We start from the raw sequence: 17,497 nt of genomic DNA, 5'->3' as shown, positions 1-17,497 counted from the left end.
GGAACCTCAGCTCTATCTGATCCCCAGTAAGTTGTCTTCCAGTGTGGCTAAGGAGTGGAATGATAGGGCTGATTGAAATTACTTGGAGGTGAGAGGAGGATTTTCCTTACTTTGTTTTGGCTCTCTTTGCAACACAGGAAGTACTTTGCAGTGAACTTCCGAAGTTTGGGCTTGACTGTTTACATTCTTTTCAACTAACTCTTGCTTAAGCTCCAAATTCTTGGTTAGAAGGCACTTTTTTAAAACAGTTCTAAGAAGCAAGCCTAACTTCTTTATTTCCTCTCTTCTCCACTCCCCACCTCCCGCTCCACCAAGGAATAAGGTGCTGAATTGGTGTCAGTGACTTTGAAGATCGGTAAATAATTTAGTATAAATGGCTCTCATTTTTAATCCTTGGTAAAATTGAGGCTACAAAGACATTGTATTCAATTCTTAATTTTAAAAATGTGATAGAACTTTTTCTAGGGAATTTTTTGTATTCATTTGTGAGTGAAAATCTGAAAAGAAGGTGTATTTTTCTCCTTTTGAAATTTAACTTCATTAACATTTCTTAAAGTTTTCTTGCACAGTGTGGGAGTGTACCTTTTGAGGTTGGGGAATTTCATTGCTAAAAAGCTGGGAAGCAGAAACAGGGCTGTAAAAATATATTTGCAGACCTGTTGTGGTTCCCGTTTGATCTTTAAATAGAAGCCTTTTCAAAATGGTTTTGGAAAGTTTAGGTAACTGTCTTTTTTCAGTTGTAGATTTTGTTTATGTCAACACTATTATTCTCTCCTCTTTCCTGCCTTTTTTTCTTCAGCACCATCCCTAATAAAAACTCCCTTCAAGCATATACAGGAAGTTAAAATGGTCCTCAGATGACCTGAGGTGGACTTCCGGTGAAGCTAAGCGAAAGAACCTGTTAAATTGTGTTAGCCTGCTCATCTCACAAGTAGAACTTATTCTTCACATGTTTTTCACCCTAGACACAGATACATTGGCTTCTGTGATTATGAGAGTCTATATCTATTTTTTTGGTACTGGGGATTGAACTCAGGACCTTTGAGCTTGGGAGGCAGGCGTGGGACCACTGAGCTAAATCCCCAGCCCTATATATTTAAATTTATAAAGAACATTCATAGACTTATTGTCCATTATTTTGTTGGGTAGAAACATAAAACACATTAGATGCAAGATCCTGTAAATCTTTCCACTAATTACAAGATGTCATAATTCTTTTCTATGGAAAAACACCATTCTGGATACCTATAAACCTTCTCAAAATTGGAAATGAAATTAGCATTTTGATACTCATCTCTTTCCAGTTTAAAAGGCTTTGTGGCCAGATGTGGTAATCCCAGCATTCAGGAGGCTGAGACAGGAGGACCACCTCAAGTTTGAGGCCAGCCTGGGCTACTACATAGTGAGTTCACTGCCAGCCTGAAATACAAAGCATTACCCTATATCAAAACAGAGAAACAAAAACACTAGGCTTTGTGTGCTACAGAGACTGTATGAGAACATATGTAGCCTTATGCAAGGTGATGCTTTTAATTAGAGATTTATTTTTAAGGTGTAGTTAACAGTGAATTTGCACATAAATACCCTTGCTTCTTCATCACATACACTTCATGACAAAGGCATTTGTTTTCTAGTTTTTCCTTGTTCACATGTAGACTAACTAAAAATTAAGGTTGTGATTTAAGTACATAATGGGAACTTAACACAAGTGAATCCCATAATCTAGTCAATCTGATAGAGAATGTTTTTCACCCTACATTTCTTTAGGCTGTTACAAAACTCTGAAATTTTTGTTGTGGCACCATAAGGGCTTTCTTGAATATAGAGAAATTCTTCGTTAAAACAGATTTTCTTGGTTGATTTCCCAAAGAAGTGAAGTTGACATCAAAATTCTGAGCTTTATTTTGTATTCAGTATCTTGCACCAACATCAGGCAAGTATGGACCATTAAAAGTTGGTTGATTTTTTTTTTTTTATATCGTTGCCCATATCTTCTTACAGTCAAAACTTTATTAAATTGAAAATTATAGTGTAGACCCGTGTCTACCCCCACCCTGTGATGGGATTATCACATCCAAGGATCTACGCCTTTTAATGCAGTTACACTATGATCAGCTGAGGCGTTAGCTTCATTTATGCTGCTGCTTTTATTTGTGTAAGTAGCAGGGGTAAAAGGCATTTGTGCAAAGGGGAGAGAGGGACTCTTTTTGAGGTACAGAAGTATATTGCCCCAATAGATGTAAACAGGGGAGGCAGTGAGTACTTTTATGATGCAAAGGAATAGCAGCAGTCCCAGCCATGTTTGGTATTTATGTGTTAAGATTTCCAAGATATGTGCCTTCATCCCTTCCCCAGAGCATTTAACCTCTCTACCTTCAAAATCCTCAAGAGTAAAAAAGTTAACATCAGTATTGCTAATTCAAAGAGTACCATCCGCACTCTGGCCTTGTTTCTTTCCATGTAATACTATCTATTTCAAAGTGTCACTGTAAAATACTGCTTTAATGGATAACTCACTGTATTTGGCTTGGAGACAGCCCCTTCCTGTCATTGTCAGTGTCTGTGTCTTTCAGTCATCCTTTTCAGGATAGTTTGAGAACGTGGAGGCAGAAGTTCAAATAATCGTGCCCTTGCAACCCTTCGAAAAATAAACTTTGCTCAACTCTTGATTCTGTTGACATGTTAAAGATTGAGTTTATAGCTTCTTCAAAGGCCCTGTCATGACTTTATAGTCACCCTATACAAAGCAGATTCTCCTCAGGCATGGTTATGTACACAGATGGCTGGCTAACAGAAAGTAAATGTGCTTTAGTGGGCAAGAAATCAGTTTAGCTGGGTGGACCGTCAAGTCTGACAGAGGCCCATGTACATCCAGAGGATGTCTGCCTCGTTCTCTACAAAGGTATCCAGTGTCTGTAGTTACTGGCCAGGCCCACAGGAAATAACTCTGACCTAACAGAAACAGGGCAGGAAAAGCAGGATGCACTTCGCTTTCTTTTGTAGGAAATGAAATCATTGGACAACAGCTCAAAAATTCTCTGTCCTCTCCTTTGGGGCAGTTTGACAGCAGAGCTTGGATTTCATCCTTCTCTTCTACAAGTCACAGAAGAGTTTCTCTAAAAGGGAAAGAGAAACTAGCACTTTGTATTCAGAGAAGTAACTCCATGGCCAATAAGCACTAAGTTACAGAGATTAATATTTATCATAGGCCACATATTAATGTGTTTATATGAGCTTATGTAATTTTTCATTCAACCTGAAGAAATAGAATTGAATACAGAATGATTAAGCAACATATCCTGGTTAGCAGTGGAGGTGGTATTTGAATCCAGGCAGTCAGGCTCCGGAGTCCTGATTCCCACAGTTGCAAATCAGAGAGGCTCCACAAAATTATTTGTAATCCTGACTTGGGTGTCTCTTTTTGTAATCATCACTATAATTAACCATGATCAATGATCCTTCTGGAGAAATGGCTTTCTCACTACCTCTACCATCAAGACCATTATCTCCCACCTTTTGTAGTCCTTCCATTGCTGGTACTACTCATTCTGTTGTAAGGTTTTAAGCACACCCCTCTGGCTTAGTGGTGAAAGTGGGTTTGAATGCTGCAGTTCACTCTCAAAGCCAGCCACTGATGTTGCATTTGAGGAAATGGCCTGGTCAACAGGAAATGCTATTGAAACCCCTTTATTATTCAAGGCCCAGGACATTAGTAAAAGGTGATTAAGCTTTCCATCATGGCTCAATTTAGTTCTATTGTAACTGCCAGAGACTTTGGCTTATTAGAAATGAAATTACAAATGCTTGACGTTGAGTTTTCCCATAGAAACATTGTAGACTAAACATGGAATAATAATACTTGCTGTGACTAAAATCCTCAAAACAAGATAATGTTTTATTTTTCCCGATTAAAAAAGCACCTGTATGAATGCAGATTTTTTTCACTCGAGATTCAAAGCAAAACAAAAAAAGTATAAAAGTTACGCAGTGATCTAATGCTTCCTGTTCTAAGGAGTTGTACCTGGACTCTTGTCAAACTAGACTCTGACCACTCAACCACTCATACCACAGAAACCCTTAATACGGATCTCTCTCTCGAAGTATAAATACTATATCTTACGGAGAGTGACACACACTTTTTAACGATTCTGACTCAGCCAAGGAGGACAGTTAGCATTAAATCGGTTTTATTCAAAGTGAAGCCAGGGCAAACACTTAGAAGTAGTTGGATTGAGAAAAGGAACAAGATGTAATTGGTCTGATACAGTTTTTCAACAGGCAGTGAGTGACCCAGTAGCTGTTGTATTAACAGTCTTGATGTTTCTGCAAACAATGTCCTTATTTAGGAAAAGTTAGAAATAGCGTTTACATCTGATGGATTCTACCCCTCATTTGTTCTTTGTTGGAACCCACATCTACCTAAGTTTCAGTTCAGTGGAAACTGAACAACAACCTGGATTATTATCTGAAAACAATGTAGTCTTTATGAAACAAAAGAACTTCCCAGAACTGTAAAGTTCTTACATAGTCCTTACACCCAGTCATGGAAATTACAAAATTGAATTTGGGTATGGATTCTACCGATGATTACTTGGCCTTTTATGGATCTTAGTTTCTTCATCTGTGTTGGGGAAACTGCTTGCATTTAAGATGAGACAGTTTTTAACCCTTGGTGTGAGGCCCCAGTTCCTTGTACCATCCTCACCTCCTGCCTGTTGAATGTCAGTATTATCTTCAGTTTTGTAACAGCCCCCACACATTCTTCATGCATTTCCACATAGGCCTAAGGGTTGAGAGGGGAGCAGTGAAAAAGGGGGAACTTGCTAGGATAAGAGGCCACTCAAATTCTCGGAAAGTTACTACTTAGTGTCAGAGAATCAGGATCCCATTTTTTTCCTAGCTTTTTTTTTAGCTGTATTCACTCAGTTTCATTTTTAAAAGTTGAGCATCACAAATTTTCACCTGTCACATGATGATGTCTATAAACTAGAAATTTCTATCGTGTTCAGAAACACAGAGTTGGGAGAAATTTTTGAAATTTTAACAATTTTTATGTTGCCTTTCATTCTTCTATTTATCCTTTTATTTATACAGTTTTTAGCTTTTTCTTCAATGCAGTTCCATACTGCTGCCTCTGAATGAATCCCAAGCACTCCAGGGTAATTGATTATCCAGATGGGGGTTTGTATTTGGGTTTCTTTCAGTCATTTAGGGCTCCAAATGAATGAAACAATTGTTTGCAGCCTCCTGAGGAGACATTTGTGTATACCTTGCTGGAGTCTGTTTCTAATCTGACTGAGTGTTTTATGGTGCCTGTAGAGGATAAAGCTGATAATATTAAAAAAACTGTAAATATATTTTGGTTCCTGTGAGACTTCAGAATCTCTGAAGTACACATTTATCTCCTGGTTTCTGATGGAAATGATAACTTTCAGAAAAGTTTGTATTTCTAACTCATGTTTTAAAAGTTAAAAGTCAACTCCTTTTTAGATTGTTAAACTCTGTGGTTCCCTAGGATATTTTTTTGCCTTGGGCCCAAACTGCTGTTTAAAAATATGACAACTTCCACCCTCAGCTGTCTTTACAGAATGTTTTAAAATGTGTCGTCAGAGAATTGCTAGCCAAAATCATAATGAAATGTTACTTCACCCCTGGTGGGGTGGCTAAATGAGGCAGTAAGAAATGTTTGGTAAGGATGTGGAAAAACTGGGGTGCTGTCTGGAATGGTAGTACATGCCTTTAATCTCAGCCTTGGAGGCTGAGGCAGGAGGATTGTGGAAAATTCCAGGTCAGCCTGAACTACGTAACTAAATCCTGTCTCAAAAAACAAACAAAAAAACTGGGGTACTCATACCTCAGGAGTGGGATTGAGAGGTCCAGCCATGTAAGAAGACATTCAAGAAATCCTTAAAACTGAGCAGAAGTACCGTATGGTCCAGCAATTCCACCCTGGAGAATTGAAAACATGTGTTCACCTAAAAAATTGCATGTGTTTGTAGCAGTCTTATTTATAGTCACCAAGAATTTGAAACAACCCAGTGCCTGTTAACTGGCACAAGAATAAACAAAATGTGGTATATCCACATAGACGAACATTCTCCAACAATGAAAAGCAGTGATGTCCTGCTGTATCCTAGGAGGGTGAACTTTGAAAACGTTCTTAGTGAAAGCAGCTAGTCTGAAATGACCACCTCTTATGTGACTCCGTTTATAATGAAGTATAGCAAATACATAAGCGGACTCATAGAGATTGAAAACAGTGTAGTGTTTCTTGGAGAAGATGTAGCAATGAGGATTGTTCATGGGTACAGAATTTCTTTTTGAAGTGATGAAGAGATTCAAAAGTTGTGAAGCAGTTGCTAATGTGTAAGTCTACTAAAAAGCTCTGAACCGTATTCTTTATTTCAGGTTTTAATTTTTGTTAATACATGTTTGCAATATATAATGCATCCATGTGTTTTAGAGATTCGTTACATGTACAGGATGCATGTTACACGCTCTTTACGTCCTCCCTGTCAGCCTCCCATTTTCCCCAGTCTCTTGCCCCCATTCCCAGTGGCAAAAGATCTCTTTTCCTGTTTTCTGTCTTTTATTGTTCATTATTAATGATTTGTATTTCTCATATAAGAGAATATGCAACATTAAACTATGGGTGTTTTGATTTATTTCACTTAACATTATTATCTCAAAATACATAAATGTAACCTTTTTAATAGCAGAATAATACTCCATTTACTAGAAATGTCACACTTTATCCATGCATCTGTTGATGAATGTAATAGGTTGCTTCCAAAATTTATGGATATGTATGTATCATTATAATAATGATGTCTTGGGCTGGGAATTTAGCTCAGTGGTTCCTCTGCCTGCCTCCCAAGGGCAAGGTCCTGAGTTCCACCCCCAGTACCACAAAAAAAGGTAAAATAATAATAATAATAATAATAATAATAATAATAATAATAATAATAATAATAATATGATGTCTTTAATGCTTTTAGGGAAGATAATCTAATCTAGAAGGCACACAGCTAGGTCAATGGAATGTCTAGCTTTAGTATTTTGAGGAATTTTTATATTTATTTCCGCAGTGGTTGTACTAGCTTTGAAGTCTTCCTTTTTGCCCATAGCCTCTTTACCATTTGATATTTGGTTTCTTGATGATAGCCATTCTTTCTGGCGTAAGATGGAATTGTTGTATTGTTTTAATTTGCATTTCTGTAATGTATAGAGATGTTAATTTTTTCCACATATTTATTGGCCCTTTGTACTTCTTGAGAAGTGTTCAGTCATTTTATTGTATTGGGTCTTTTAGGTTGGGAGGGATCCCTTTTTTTTGTTTTGTTTTTGAGATCTTTGTATGTTTTAGATATTAGTTAACTGAGGAGTAGGTAGCTAAATTTTCCATTTTTGATAGCTTCTTTTCACTCTTTTGGTTGTTTACTAGACTGCAGGTGCTCTTTAATTTGATTTCTTATTTGTTAACTCTGTGTTAGTTCTTGTACAGTTGGCTTTTGTTCAGAAAGTGCTCACCTACGATTGCCTTCAAGAATGCTACCTGTTTAATCTTCCAGCAGATTATCTCTTTTATTATTTAGCTTTTTGATCAAGTTTGATTTTATTTTAGTGCATGGTTGAGATATGTGGGTCTAGATTTGATATTCTGCATTATGTTGCCAATTTTCTCAGCACTGTTTGTTACAGAAACTATCTTTACTCCTGTGTATGTTTATTGTAATAGAAAGTAGCTTTTCATGCACTGCAGGGTTATATTCTGTATGTAGCTTCTGGTGACAAATCATTCTCATATTAGAAAGTCAGAATGAATTATTTGAAAGTTAATACTTGAGCAAAGAACTTTTCATTTGTCCTCTTCAGCTTAGATACAGACCTTGAGTTAGTTTTCTGTGTGTGTGTATTCTTTAAAGCTGAAGCAGGTTCATTTGAATCAGACATGTAGAGCCAGGTAGCAAGATGCTTACTAGAATGCAGCACAGAACTCTTCATCCTGTTCTATTGAATCTTAGGATATTGGTGATAAAGTTAAATCTATATAAACCAAACTCGTGGTCTCTAAACATCGAAGAATGAAGTTGTGAACCAAAAAGGAGGAGGTTAGGAATTTTTTTTTTTTAATTTGAAAATAATGAGAAAGGAAAAAGGCTCCTAGTCCCTCCAGGAAAGTAACCTAAAAAGTGAATTTCCATGTTGCTCTTCAGTGCAGAACTTTTTATGGATACATGAAGTACAGGAATTGATCAGTAGTAGTCTAGGGGCTCTGTGGATTTGAAATGACCAGTTGGCTCTCAGGCTGTCTAACATAGTCACATAATACAGGACTTAAACAACTTGTTATTTTTTACATTTTAAGTTTCTCACAACTCGAGCTTAGTAGGGAGCACCTCCATTGTGCGTAGTCTGAGGAAGTGCAGTCTTGGTTCAGAGTCTGAGTTCAGCATCTGTTCTTCTCAGTATGGCTGATCATGCAATTCTACCTTAGGCCCTTCCCCTACCTAGCTCACTGCTGACTCTTAAACTAATTAAATAGCGTTTTTCCACTAGTGCTGTTTTACTGGGTTTTTTTTTTTTTAATCATTTTAACACATGAAGTTTCAGCTAGTTCAATACATTTGTCTCATAGTCCCTGGATCACTAAAGGAGAATGGATTGTGTATAAAACTCTAGGATATTCTGAAGAGAAGTAACTTTCAAGGGCCAGGGATTTGGCTTAGTGGTTTCACTGCCTGCCTCACAAGTGCAGGGGCCCAAATTCAATCCCTGGTACCAAAAAAAAAAAAAACAGTTTAAAAAAAAATAACCTTCAGTCTTCCATAAGCAAGTAGCTATATTCAGAGAAGAGTATAGTCTGCTGACAGTAGAATAAATGGTAGGAGGTAGTATGTTATTCTTCAGTAGAGGGACATTTGACATGGCTCATTGTAGTAGAATGTTATTCTTAACGTATTGATTGTGACCATGCTATAACCTTGTAAGGGGAAAGATTCCTTTGACCCAGGATTATGAGGGAAAGCTAGGCCAGGCCTCAAGCCTAACTCATACTTGAAAATACTCCCCTCCTCCCAAGAATTTAACTGTATTTTATTATAATCCTTAGCAGTGTTTTATTGTAACAATTTCAGCTCCATTTTTATGTTTTGGTATATTTTAAAAATTGAAAGTTAATTTGACTAAGCAAATAATATATAAGAACTTAGATTACTTAGAGCTTCATTGAAGGCTATCTCGGAAAGTCAGCTGCTGGTGGATAAGGGAATCTAAATCATGGATTTTCAGTCTGTCCTCCCCCATATTGAGGTTGACTTTAGGGAACACTCATTTTAAGGAATACCAAGTCCTTTTTTTATGCAGTATTTTATTTTAAGATGAGGTATCTGTAAGTTACCCAGGCTGGCCTCAAACTTGTAATCCTCCTGTCTCAGCCTCACATGTAGTTGGAATTACAGGCATGTGCCACCACGCCCAGACGATCTTCAGCATTTTAGTGAACACTTATAAAACTTACTCCTAAACTAGTAAACAGATAAAATGGATTAATGAATCGACTCTATCTTTTCTTTTTTTGTATCGGGGATTGAACTCTGCTCCTTGCGCTTGGGAGGGAGGTGGCGGTACCACTGAGCTAAATCCCTGGCAGTCATCTTTTAAAATGGCGAAACGTTCTTACTTCATAATCTTCAGAGACAAGGATAGAAGGATAGGGAAAGTACCCAAGTTGAATACAAATGGATGAATCTGTATAATTCAAATGAATAACAGAACCACACCAAAGTTGGGACAGTAAGAAGGAATAGCACCCCAAATTATTATTCTTTGCCTTGGGTTGCTGAGTTTTGGACCTAGAGCCTTGTGCTCTCTAGACAAGCACTATACCACTGAGGTCCATCCCCAACTCTCAAAATTCTTTAATATACATATTGGCTGTACACCTTTAGTATTTAAAACAAATTGTTTATAGCTCAGTGGCACCACACCTGCCTGGCAAGGACGAGGTCCTGAGTTCAGTCCCTGGTACTGGGGGTAAAAAATTGTGAATAAATACTGAACTCAATTTAGTTTTTGTTTTTTGGTTTTTTTGGAAACCACATAATGCACATTTTTTATTGTGCAGATCATTAGGTAGCAGATAATGAGATCGAGAATTCTCATCAGAGAAAAAAGTACAAATACATAAGGGAGAATGCTAGAATTATCCTAGTAGTGTTGATCTGCAATCAGTGCTGTTAGTATGAACTTTTAATATATTTGTTTATTTTTTATGTCCATATGATGTAATAAAATAGGAATGTGAAACTTTGTATGTTTGCACATGCACACAAATATGTATAGAACTCTGGGAAAATTTGAGCACCAAAATAAATATAGTTATTCCTTGTTATGTATAAGAGGTTGGTTCTGGGATTCCCGGAGATTATCAAAATCCCCAGATGCTCAAGCCTCTTGCATAAAATGGTATGTTGCATTTCCATATAACTTGCACATTCTCCTGTGATTTTAAAATCATCTGATTATTTATAATATCTAATGTAATGTAAATGCTATGTAAAGTTGCTATACTGAATAAAATAGGGATATACCTTGAAGTAGAAAGTTGGTATATAGAAAAAGAATAGGTTATCAAAGCCTCATTTGGCAGTCTTAGTAGCGACTGATTTAAGCAAAACAAGAAAAACTTTAAATGAAGCCATATTGAGGAGCATCTATAAATTGCCTATACTCTTAAGAAAACGTCGAGGTCGTGAAGGACTTAACTTTTCCAGATTAAAGAAGACTAGAGACATATGACAAGTAAATATTCATTTCACTTTTTTGTTGTTGTTGTTCCGGGGATCAAACTTGGGTCCGTGCGCTTGAAAGGCAGGCAGCGGAACCAGTGAGCTAAATCCCGCACCCTGACAAGTAAATATTCATGATACTTGACTCAGTCCTAGGTCCAGAAAGCAAAGAGATGCCCCTGTTTGTTTGTTTGACTGTTTGTTTGTTTTCCTCCATTTTTAATAAATCAGGATAAAGGGGCGTTGTGTTTGTACTTAAAGCAGCTCAGGGAGAAAAATAGGGAGAGAGAGAGAGAGAGAGAGAGAGAGAGAGAGAGAGTGAGTGTGTGTGTATCCATGCATGTGTACATTTGCTCCAGCTCTTGTCCCCTTTTTAAACAATTCTGTTTAAGATTTTACATATTTGTAAAAAATTCAAACAAATCAAAACTGTGCAGTGTGTCTGGACCACTGCCTTCCTTCCCCAAGGTTCCCATTATTAATAGATTGGTTATCTCATTATAAACATTGCTGGCCTTACACAGATTGACATATACTACTGGGGCCAGGGATTCATTTAGCTCAATGGTTCCGCCACCTGCCTAACAAGCACAAGGTCCCAAGTTCGATCTGGTTACCAAAGAGAAAAAAGACATATACTACTGTACATATACACACATGGCACACCCTTAAACACACTCTTTCTTGGCCCTTTCTCCCTTTTGATTTTATACTAGTAGGCATTGTGCAATTATCTTAACCAAATGTAACTGGGGACATCTTTTTACAGCAAGTACGCGTGTCTTGGTCTCATTCTTTACCTTTTTATTTTTCTATAAATGATTGATTCCCTTGCCCCTAAAACTCATTGTCAAGGATTGTAAAGACCCTGGTATAGCTGGTAGCTTACAGAATTGACACACACCGTTTATTGTACATAATAAGACTCTTACTGAACACTGTTGTACAGATATGACTCTCATTGAGTATTAAGGTGTATGAGGAGCACCTCAGTGAGAGGAAGTTGGATACTTATTTCTAATGAGGTTGGGTGGCTCACCCCTGCCACCTCCAGAGCTGTATGTCTATGTTCAAAGTGAAATCTCCCAAAGAGAAAACATGTTTGGTCACTTAGAGAGGATCTCAGTCCTGTGCACACTCCAAAGCCCTCACTAGGGACATAAAAGGTCTGTTGTGATCTCACCCCAACTTGCCTCTGCTGAACTCTTTCTCCTCCACATGGACACACCCTCTCGATATCCTGTCACACAGAAATGTGCTGAGCCCTTTCCTGGACTGACTGCCACCTGCTGAACTTATGCTGCCCCATCACTTCCTCCATACTGCCTACTCAGGCACTCACTACCTTACATGAGACAGCAGAGACACTCTGCTGTGGGGCTCAGTATTTAGCTCAGTGGTTCCGCCGCCTGCTTTGCAAGCCCAAGGTCCCAAGTTCATCCCTGTACCAAACAAACAAAAAATACACAGTGTCAGCAGTGTCTTACATCTGGCATAGGTTCCCCTGGTGGGGAACATAGCCTTTGCGAATCATACTGAACCTGATTAGGTGGAGACTTGTTGGCAGTCGCAGTTGGTTTGGATGGCTGCTAAGTAACTGTCTATCCTCTATCCTCACGTTAATGCCACAGTAGTATCAGCAGACTACTCTTACTGGTCTTTGCAAATAGGACACCCTTTGTGTTTGAAGGAGGATTTTATATTGATTAATTGATACATGTGAGCAGTTTTGGTAAATTATAAATTGCAGGGGGTGGTTGGAAGACACAGATTCTCCTTTCCACTTGACAATAATCTTGTCCTGGCAGCATTTAATGTGAAGTTACTCTAGTCAGAGAAGAAATTTTACTAGGCTTTAATTAAAAACACAAGGTATTATTTTTTTCCATTTCGCCTACTTCCTTTCTATTTCAACTTTCTCCTGTCTTTTGCTTTTTCCCTTTTTCACTTACATGTACTCCCTTCCCCTGACTCTCTGTGTCTCCTCTTCATCATTCTTTAACATCTCAAATGTTTGGGGCATAGCTAATCCCTATGGAGAGAAACTTTGCAGAGCAGGATATTGATTACCAAATATGGTGTTGCTGCTAAAGATGTTGGAGGAATGTGGCTTGTATTCTAAGCCTCTGGCCTCTGTATAAGCTGCCAAACAAATTAGGTCATTTTAACTTCTGAGCTCCCCCCAACCTTTTAATAAGGATGTTGGAACTTTGATTTGGAACATCATGTTGATGTTATTTTAGCTCAAACAAGAGGGGTATGAAGAAAGGGGGAAGGAGTTGGGAGATTCAGTTCAGCATATTTTAGGATACTGGGCACCAACCCTGGTTGTATAAGCGACAAGTACATTGTGTAGAGCCTCTGTTAATTCTGGAACACCAGTGAGCAAGCGGAGACGTAGAATTCAAATGTTCAGGCTCACTGTCTACGCCTCAAAGCTTCAGAGAACCATAGATGTGTCCCATCCCAACCTCCTCCCCACCTCCTGGACCTGCAGTAAGGTTCTCTTACGGATGGGAGCCTAGGTTTCAGAGAGTTCCTTCTTCCCAGTAAGATTTGTAGAGTATACTGTCTGGAAGATGGCCTGAAATCGATGGCAAACTGTTGCTTTGCATGTTTGATTGGGTGTGGTGTGAAGGCACAGAGCCTTCCTCAGCATACCTTTGTTTTCCAGTACTGGGGATGGAACCCAGGACATCATACTTTGCCACTGAGCAACATCCTCTGTCCTACAGCATAGTTTTATATAACAGTCAGGGGTCATGCTTGTCTCCCAACACAGGCACAGCTCTTTGGGTCCATATTTGGAATAGCTATTCTGCTGAAATAATAGCTTTGGTAAGTTAAACGCTTTTTAATGGTAAGCGGGTAGAAGCAAACAGGTGCTAGAAAGTAAAGGCAGCGTGCTTTCTTTATGTATGTTTTTGGCAAGAGAGTACTAATGAAGATTCCCACATTTAAAAAAAACCAACAAAAATAGTTAAAGAAAATGTCTTTTTCATGTTCACTTTTGTTAGTTCTAAACACATGGACACCCTACAAATGGACCTTCCACAGTCTGGTACCCTCAGTTGATTTCTTCTCAAAGAATGAGTACGTACCAGGCTCATGGAGAAATTCTACTCCAGTACATCTCTGTGACTCTTGTACCTTTCTGAGGACCTCTCTCCTATATTCTTCCCCCATTGCCTCTCACAGCTGTTACCCTCGGGTCACAGCCTCATCCTCGCATCTTTGGAACTTAGCCAGTGAAGTTCAGAATTGTTCAATCTGGTCTACATAATAAAGGGTATCTTACCCTTTTTTGTGGCAGTTGCTCTTTTTCTTCTTCAAGTTCAGTAAGAATAACATTTCGGGGACCATGAGGCCCATGTCTGTGCATTCAGAGCACTACTTGGAAAACCTGTATTCTTAGGGCATTCATTTTGAAGACTTGGACAGGAGGACTTGAGTATTTTGGTGTGTATACGTACTGTACTGGGATTTCCAGTACTTTCATGGTACGGAATTCAGGGCATTGGACACAGTTTTTACTAGTTTCTTAGGTACACTTAGTAATAAAGAAATTCTTGAAAAGTGTTTTAAAATAGACTTTGCTTGCTGTAATCTTTTTCATGGTTTTTGTGATTTATTAAATATAATATTTTAAGATGAACTACAGTAGTAGTGGCAAGGGTAATCAATATTAATATGTCATTGGCTTATGTAATTCTTAGTCTCTCCATGTAGGTAATAAGCCAAATATAATGCAGTCAGGATTTTATATAACTAAGTTAACTAGGATTATAGTATATTAAGTGTTAGAAATTATGCAAACTTCTAATTCCTATCTTCTAAGTAATTTGTATTAACTATGTCAAGCCCTGTGTTAGAAGGAAATGGGATTCTTTCTCTCCATTTATAGGTAGTAAAACTAAAAGCACTGAGGAATTATGTCGTTCATAACACTAGAGACCAGGCCTCTCAGGATTTCAGGTGTCAGATTCCCAGTGTTAGCTTTTTTTTGTTGTTTATCAATAATCATTTTTGTCACTTTTATTAATAGCCATCAAAATTTTTTATTGTGGCAGGAATTTGCTTCTTTTCAGTTTTATAACTTAAAAGTTTTTCTTCCAGAAGAAAAGGGGTAGGTGAAAATCCATGTAATGCAGTTTTTTAGTGGAGTAAGCTAAATCTGCCTGACTTTCTGGACACTGTATTGTGGGTTTTTGTATATTCTGAGTAAACAGTGAGAATGAGAACACTTACCTTTTTTCCTGATAGCTCAGGGTTTACTGGAGTATTATTTTGTCACCATTCTTGTTTGACTCTAAGGAAATGAAAACATCTTCCATTTGTTCTTTATTTCCAAAGGGCATCCGCTTCGATCCTGAAATTCCGCAAACACTACGACTAGAGTTTGCTAAGGCAAACACGAAGATGGCCAAGAACAAACTAGTAGGAACTCCAAATCCCAGTACTCCTCTGCCCAACACTGTACCTCAGTTCATTGCCAGAGAGCCATGTAAGTTGATCTACTTTCAATTTTAGAAGGGAAAATGTGTGTGTGTGAGATTATGCCATGGGACACAGAGCAGGCTTATTCTAATTTTCCATTTTCGTGAAGAAGTTGCCGTTATTCCTGTCTGAACTTGAAGAATGGCAGTCTTGGTAGTGATTTGCTGTCCCAAATGATGGTTCACCTTAAAAAGAACCATAAGATAAAATTTCCTTTAATGTTCTATGGATTTCCTCAGTGTGATATTGGCCATAGTGAGTATACCCTCATTTGCCTTGAGTTTTGTGTACACCTTTTATTCCTCCCATTTTTGGTCTCACGAGTTTGTTCACATCATTCTGTTTAGTCTGTTTGTTGAAGGACATCATCACTTCTGTGCTTTTGGAAAAAATATGTTATGAAAAGCGAAAAAAGGGCCGGGGATTTGGCACAGTGGTCCTGCTGCCTGCCTCGCAAGCACAAGGGCCTAAGTTGGATCCCTGGTTCCAAAAATTGAATGAATGAATGAGTGTTTGTATGTATGTATGTATGTATGTATGTATGTATGTATGTATGTATGTGAAAGAAGCCAAATACTTAGGAAATAATTGATTCTGTTCATAAGAACACATTAACTATAACTTGAGGCAGAGTAATAAATGGAAAGAATTTACATATTGGAACAGTCAGTTCTATCCAACTAATACCCATAAAATTGAAAGAAATCTGGGGTGAGGATATTGGCTAATTTCTAAAGAATTATTTTACCCCACATTAATGAGCTTATTCTGTTAAATGTCCAGAATACATTTTTTGCCTTTGATTGAATAACTTTAAAAAGATTATCTTCATTTTCTTTTTAAGCTCAATCAGCGGCACAAGTGAGGCATGAGACAGGCTTTAATTTTTCCTTCCAGCGCAGAGCCTTGTGGATTTATCATGGCAGGGCACTCATAGAAGCCCAGATTATTTGCAGTTACTAGGATTGACTGTTCTGTTGCTCTTGATTTCCAAACCACATGATCATGATCTTTTTCCTTCTCCTCACAGTGTGCTTCTACTCTTGTTACTGCAGTTGAAGGGCACATGGCTCCTTATTCCCTCCATGTCACACACAGGTCAGGTTTAATCGTCATGGTGGAAAAAAACAGTCATTATTTAGTTGTTTCTCATGAGAAGGCCGGTGCTGGTCTGTGGAAGCTCATAGATGAACTTCTCTCTTAGAGTGTACTTAGATACAATTTTCCATGAGACCAGGAAGCCATAACAGAAGAATTATTTTGTTCTTTTGTGTCCGAATGAAATGCAAAACTTTTATTTGGGAAGAAATCTAAACAAAAGTTCATCTTACAGTGCACTTGCATTACAGGAGCTTATAGGGACATTCCTTGCATAATTCTTAATCAACATTAGTTCAGGGTTTTGTCTACTGTGTATATTTAATTGAATACATTGTATATATTACTACAGTAGTGGATGAGTAGGATAAACAGATTTGGATTTGGCTCTTCATAGAATTTTAGATGCATTTATATTTCCCTTTCAAATTTTTTCTCTTTTGATAAGGAAGCAGAAAAAATCTTTGTAAGAATATTGCTTGTTTTAGTGAAATTTGCCTACCTCAGTTTCAGAAGATTTATTCAGATAGGAAATGTAATGCTGGTAATAACTTACACTTTAATCTTTGATTACTTTGAATGTTTTTGTTTTCAGAACTTGAAGGTTTTTGTTTTTTTTAATCTGCTGCAACGTATGAAATCATGATCTATGGAGGTGATAGCCTGTTTACAACAGGATTTACAAAAGCTACAGGGAGAAACAAACTGGATCTTAGAACCCCTGACCATGACAGGAAAAACATGGAGACAGCTAATCAGTCTGCGCTGTCCAGTTCTCTTCCCTTGTCTTCTCTCTGTACAGAGCAACTCAAAAGTGATCAGATAATTTCCATGGCAAGGTCAAAACTTTTCCAGCCAGCTGTTGATAGCAAAATAAAGTTTGAATTTTTTAAAAAAAATTGAATAGCCTGTAGTGTACCCTTGAGAAAAGTTTAGCAGATTTCTTTTAATATATAGCTTCTTATGACCAATGGGCCCTGACAGCAATTCCACTATATCTCAGATTGACCTTATCACCAGCTAAACTGGTCCTGTCTCATCACAGAGTCAGTGCTTTCTTGGAATTATATTGCAGAGTAAGAATGTTGTGATGGGTCTACTAGTCTTTTATA

The 17,497-nt window shown here is 37.8% G+C and overlaps 1 protein-coding gene across 8 annotated transcripts in view; it reads left to right on the top strand.

The window, feature by feature from the left end:
- Rbpms (RNA binding protein, mRNA processing factor) overlaps positions 1-17,497 on the top strand; it is a 169,977-nt gene that overhangs the window by 94,000 nt on the left and 58,480 nt on the right. For all 8 annotated transcript variants that reach the window (XR_004517854.1, XM_033765385.1, XM_010622008.2 and 5 more), the window contains exon 5: positions 15,144-15,294. Coding sequence is in view for 7 of the 8 variants with exons in the window: in XM_033765385.1 (XP_033621276.1) it covers positions 15,144-15,294 (151 nt within the window). In the remaining variant the exon portion in view is untranslated. The remainder of the gene's footprint in view (positions 1-15,143; positions 15,295-17,497) is intronic.

This window comes from Fukomys damarensis, unplaced genomic scaffold (assembly GCF_012274545.1).
Source record: "Fukomys damarensis isolate Sample0158 unplaced genomic scaffold, DMR_v1.0_HiC HiC_scaffold_18, whole genome shotgun sequence".
Lineage (NCBI taxonomy): Eukaryota > Metazoa > Chordata > Mammalia > Rodentia > Bathyergidae > Fukomys > Fukomys damarensis.
Note: the sequence above shows the minus strand (reverse complement) of the source record. Positions and strands in the feature narration are given on the sequence as shown.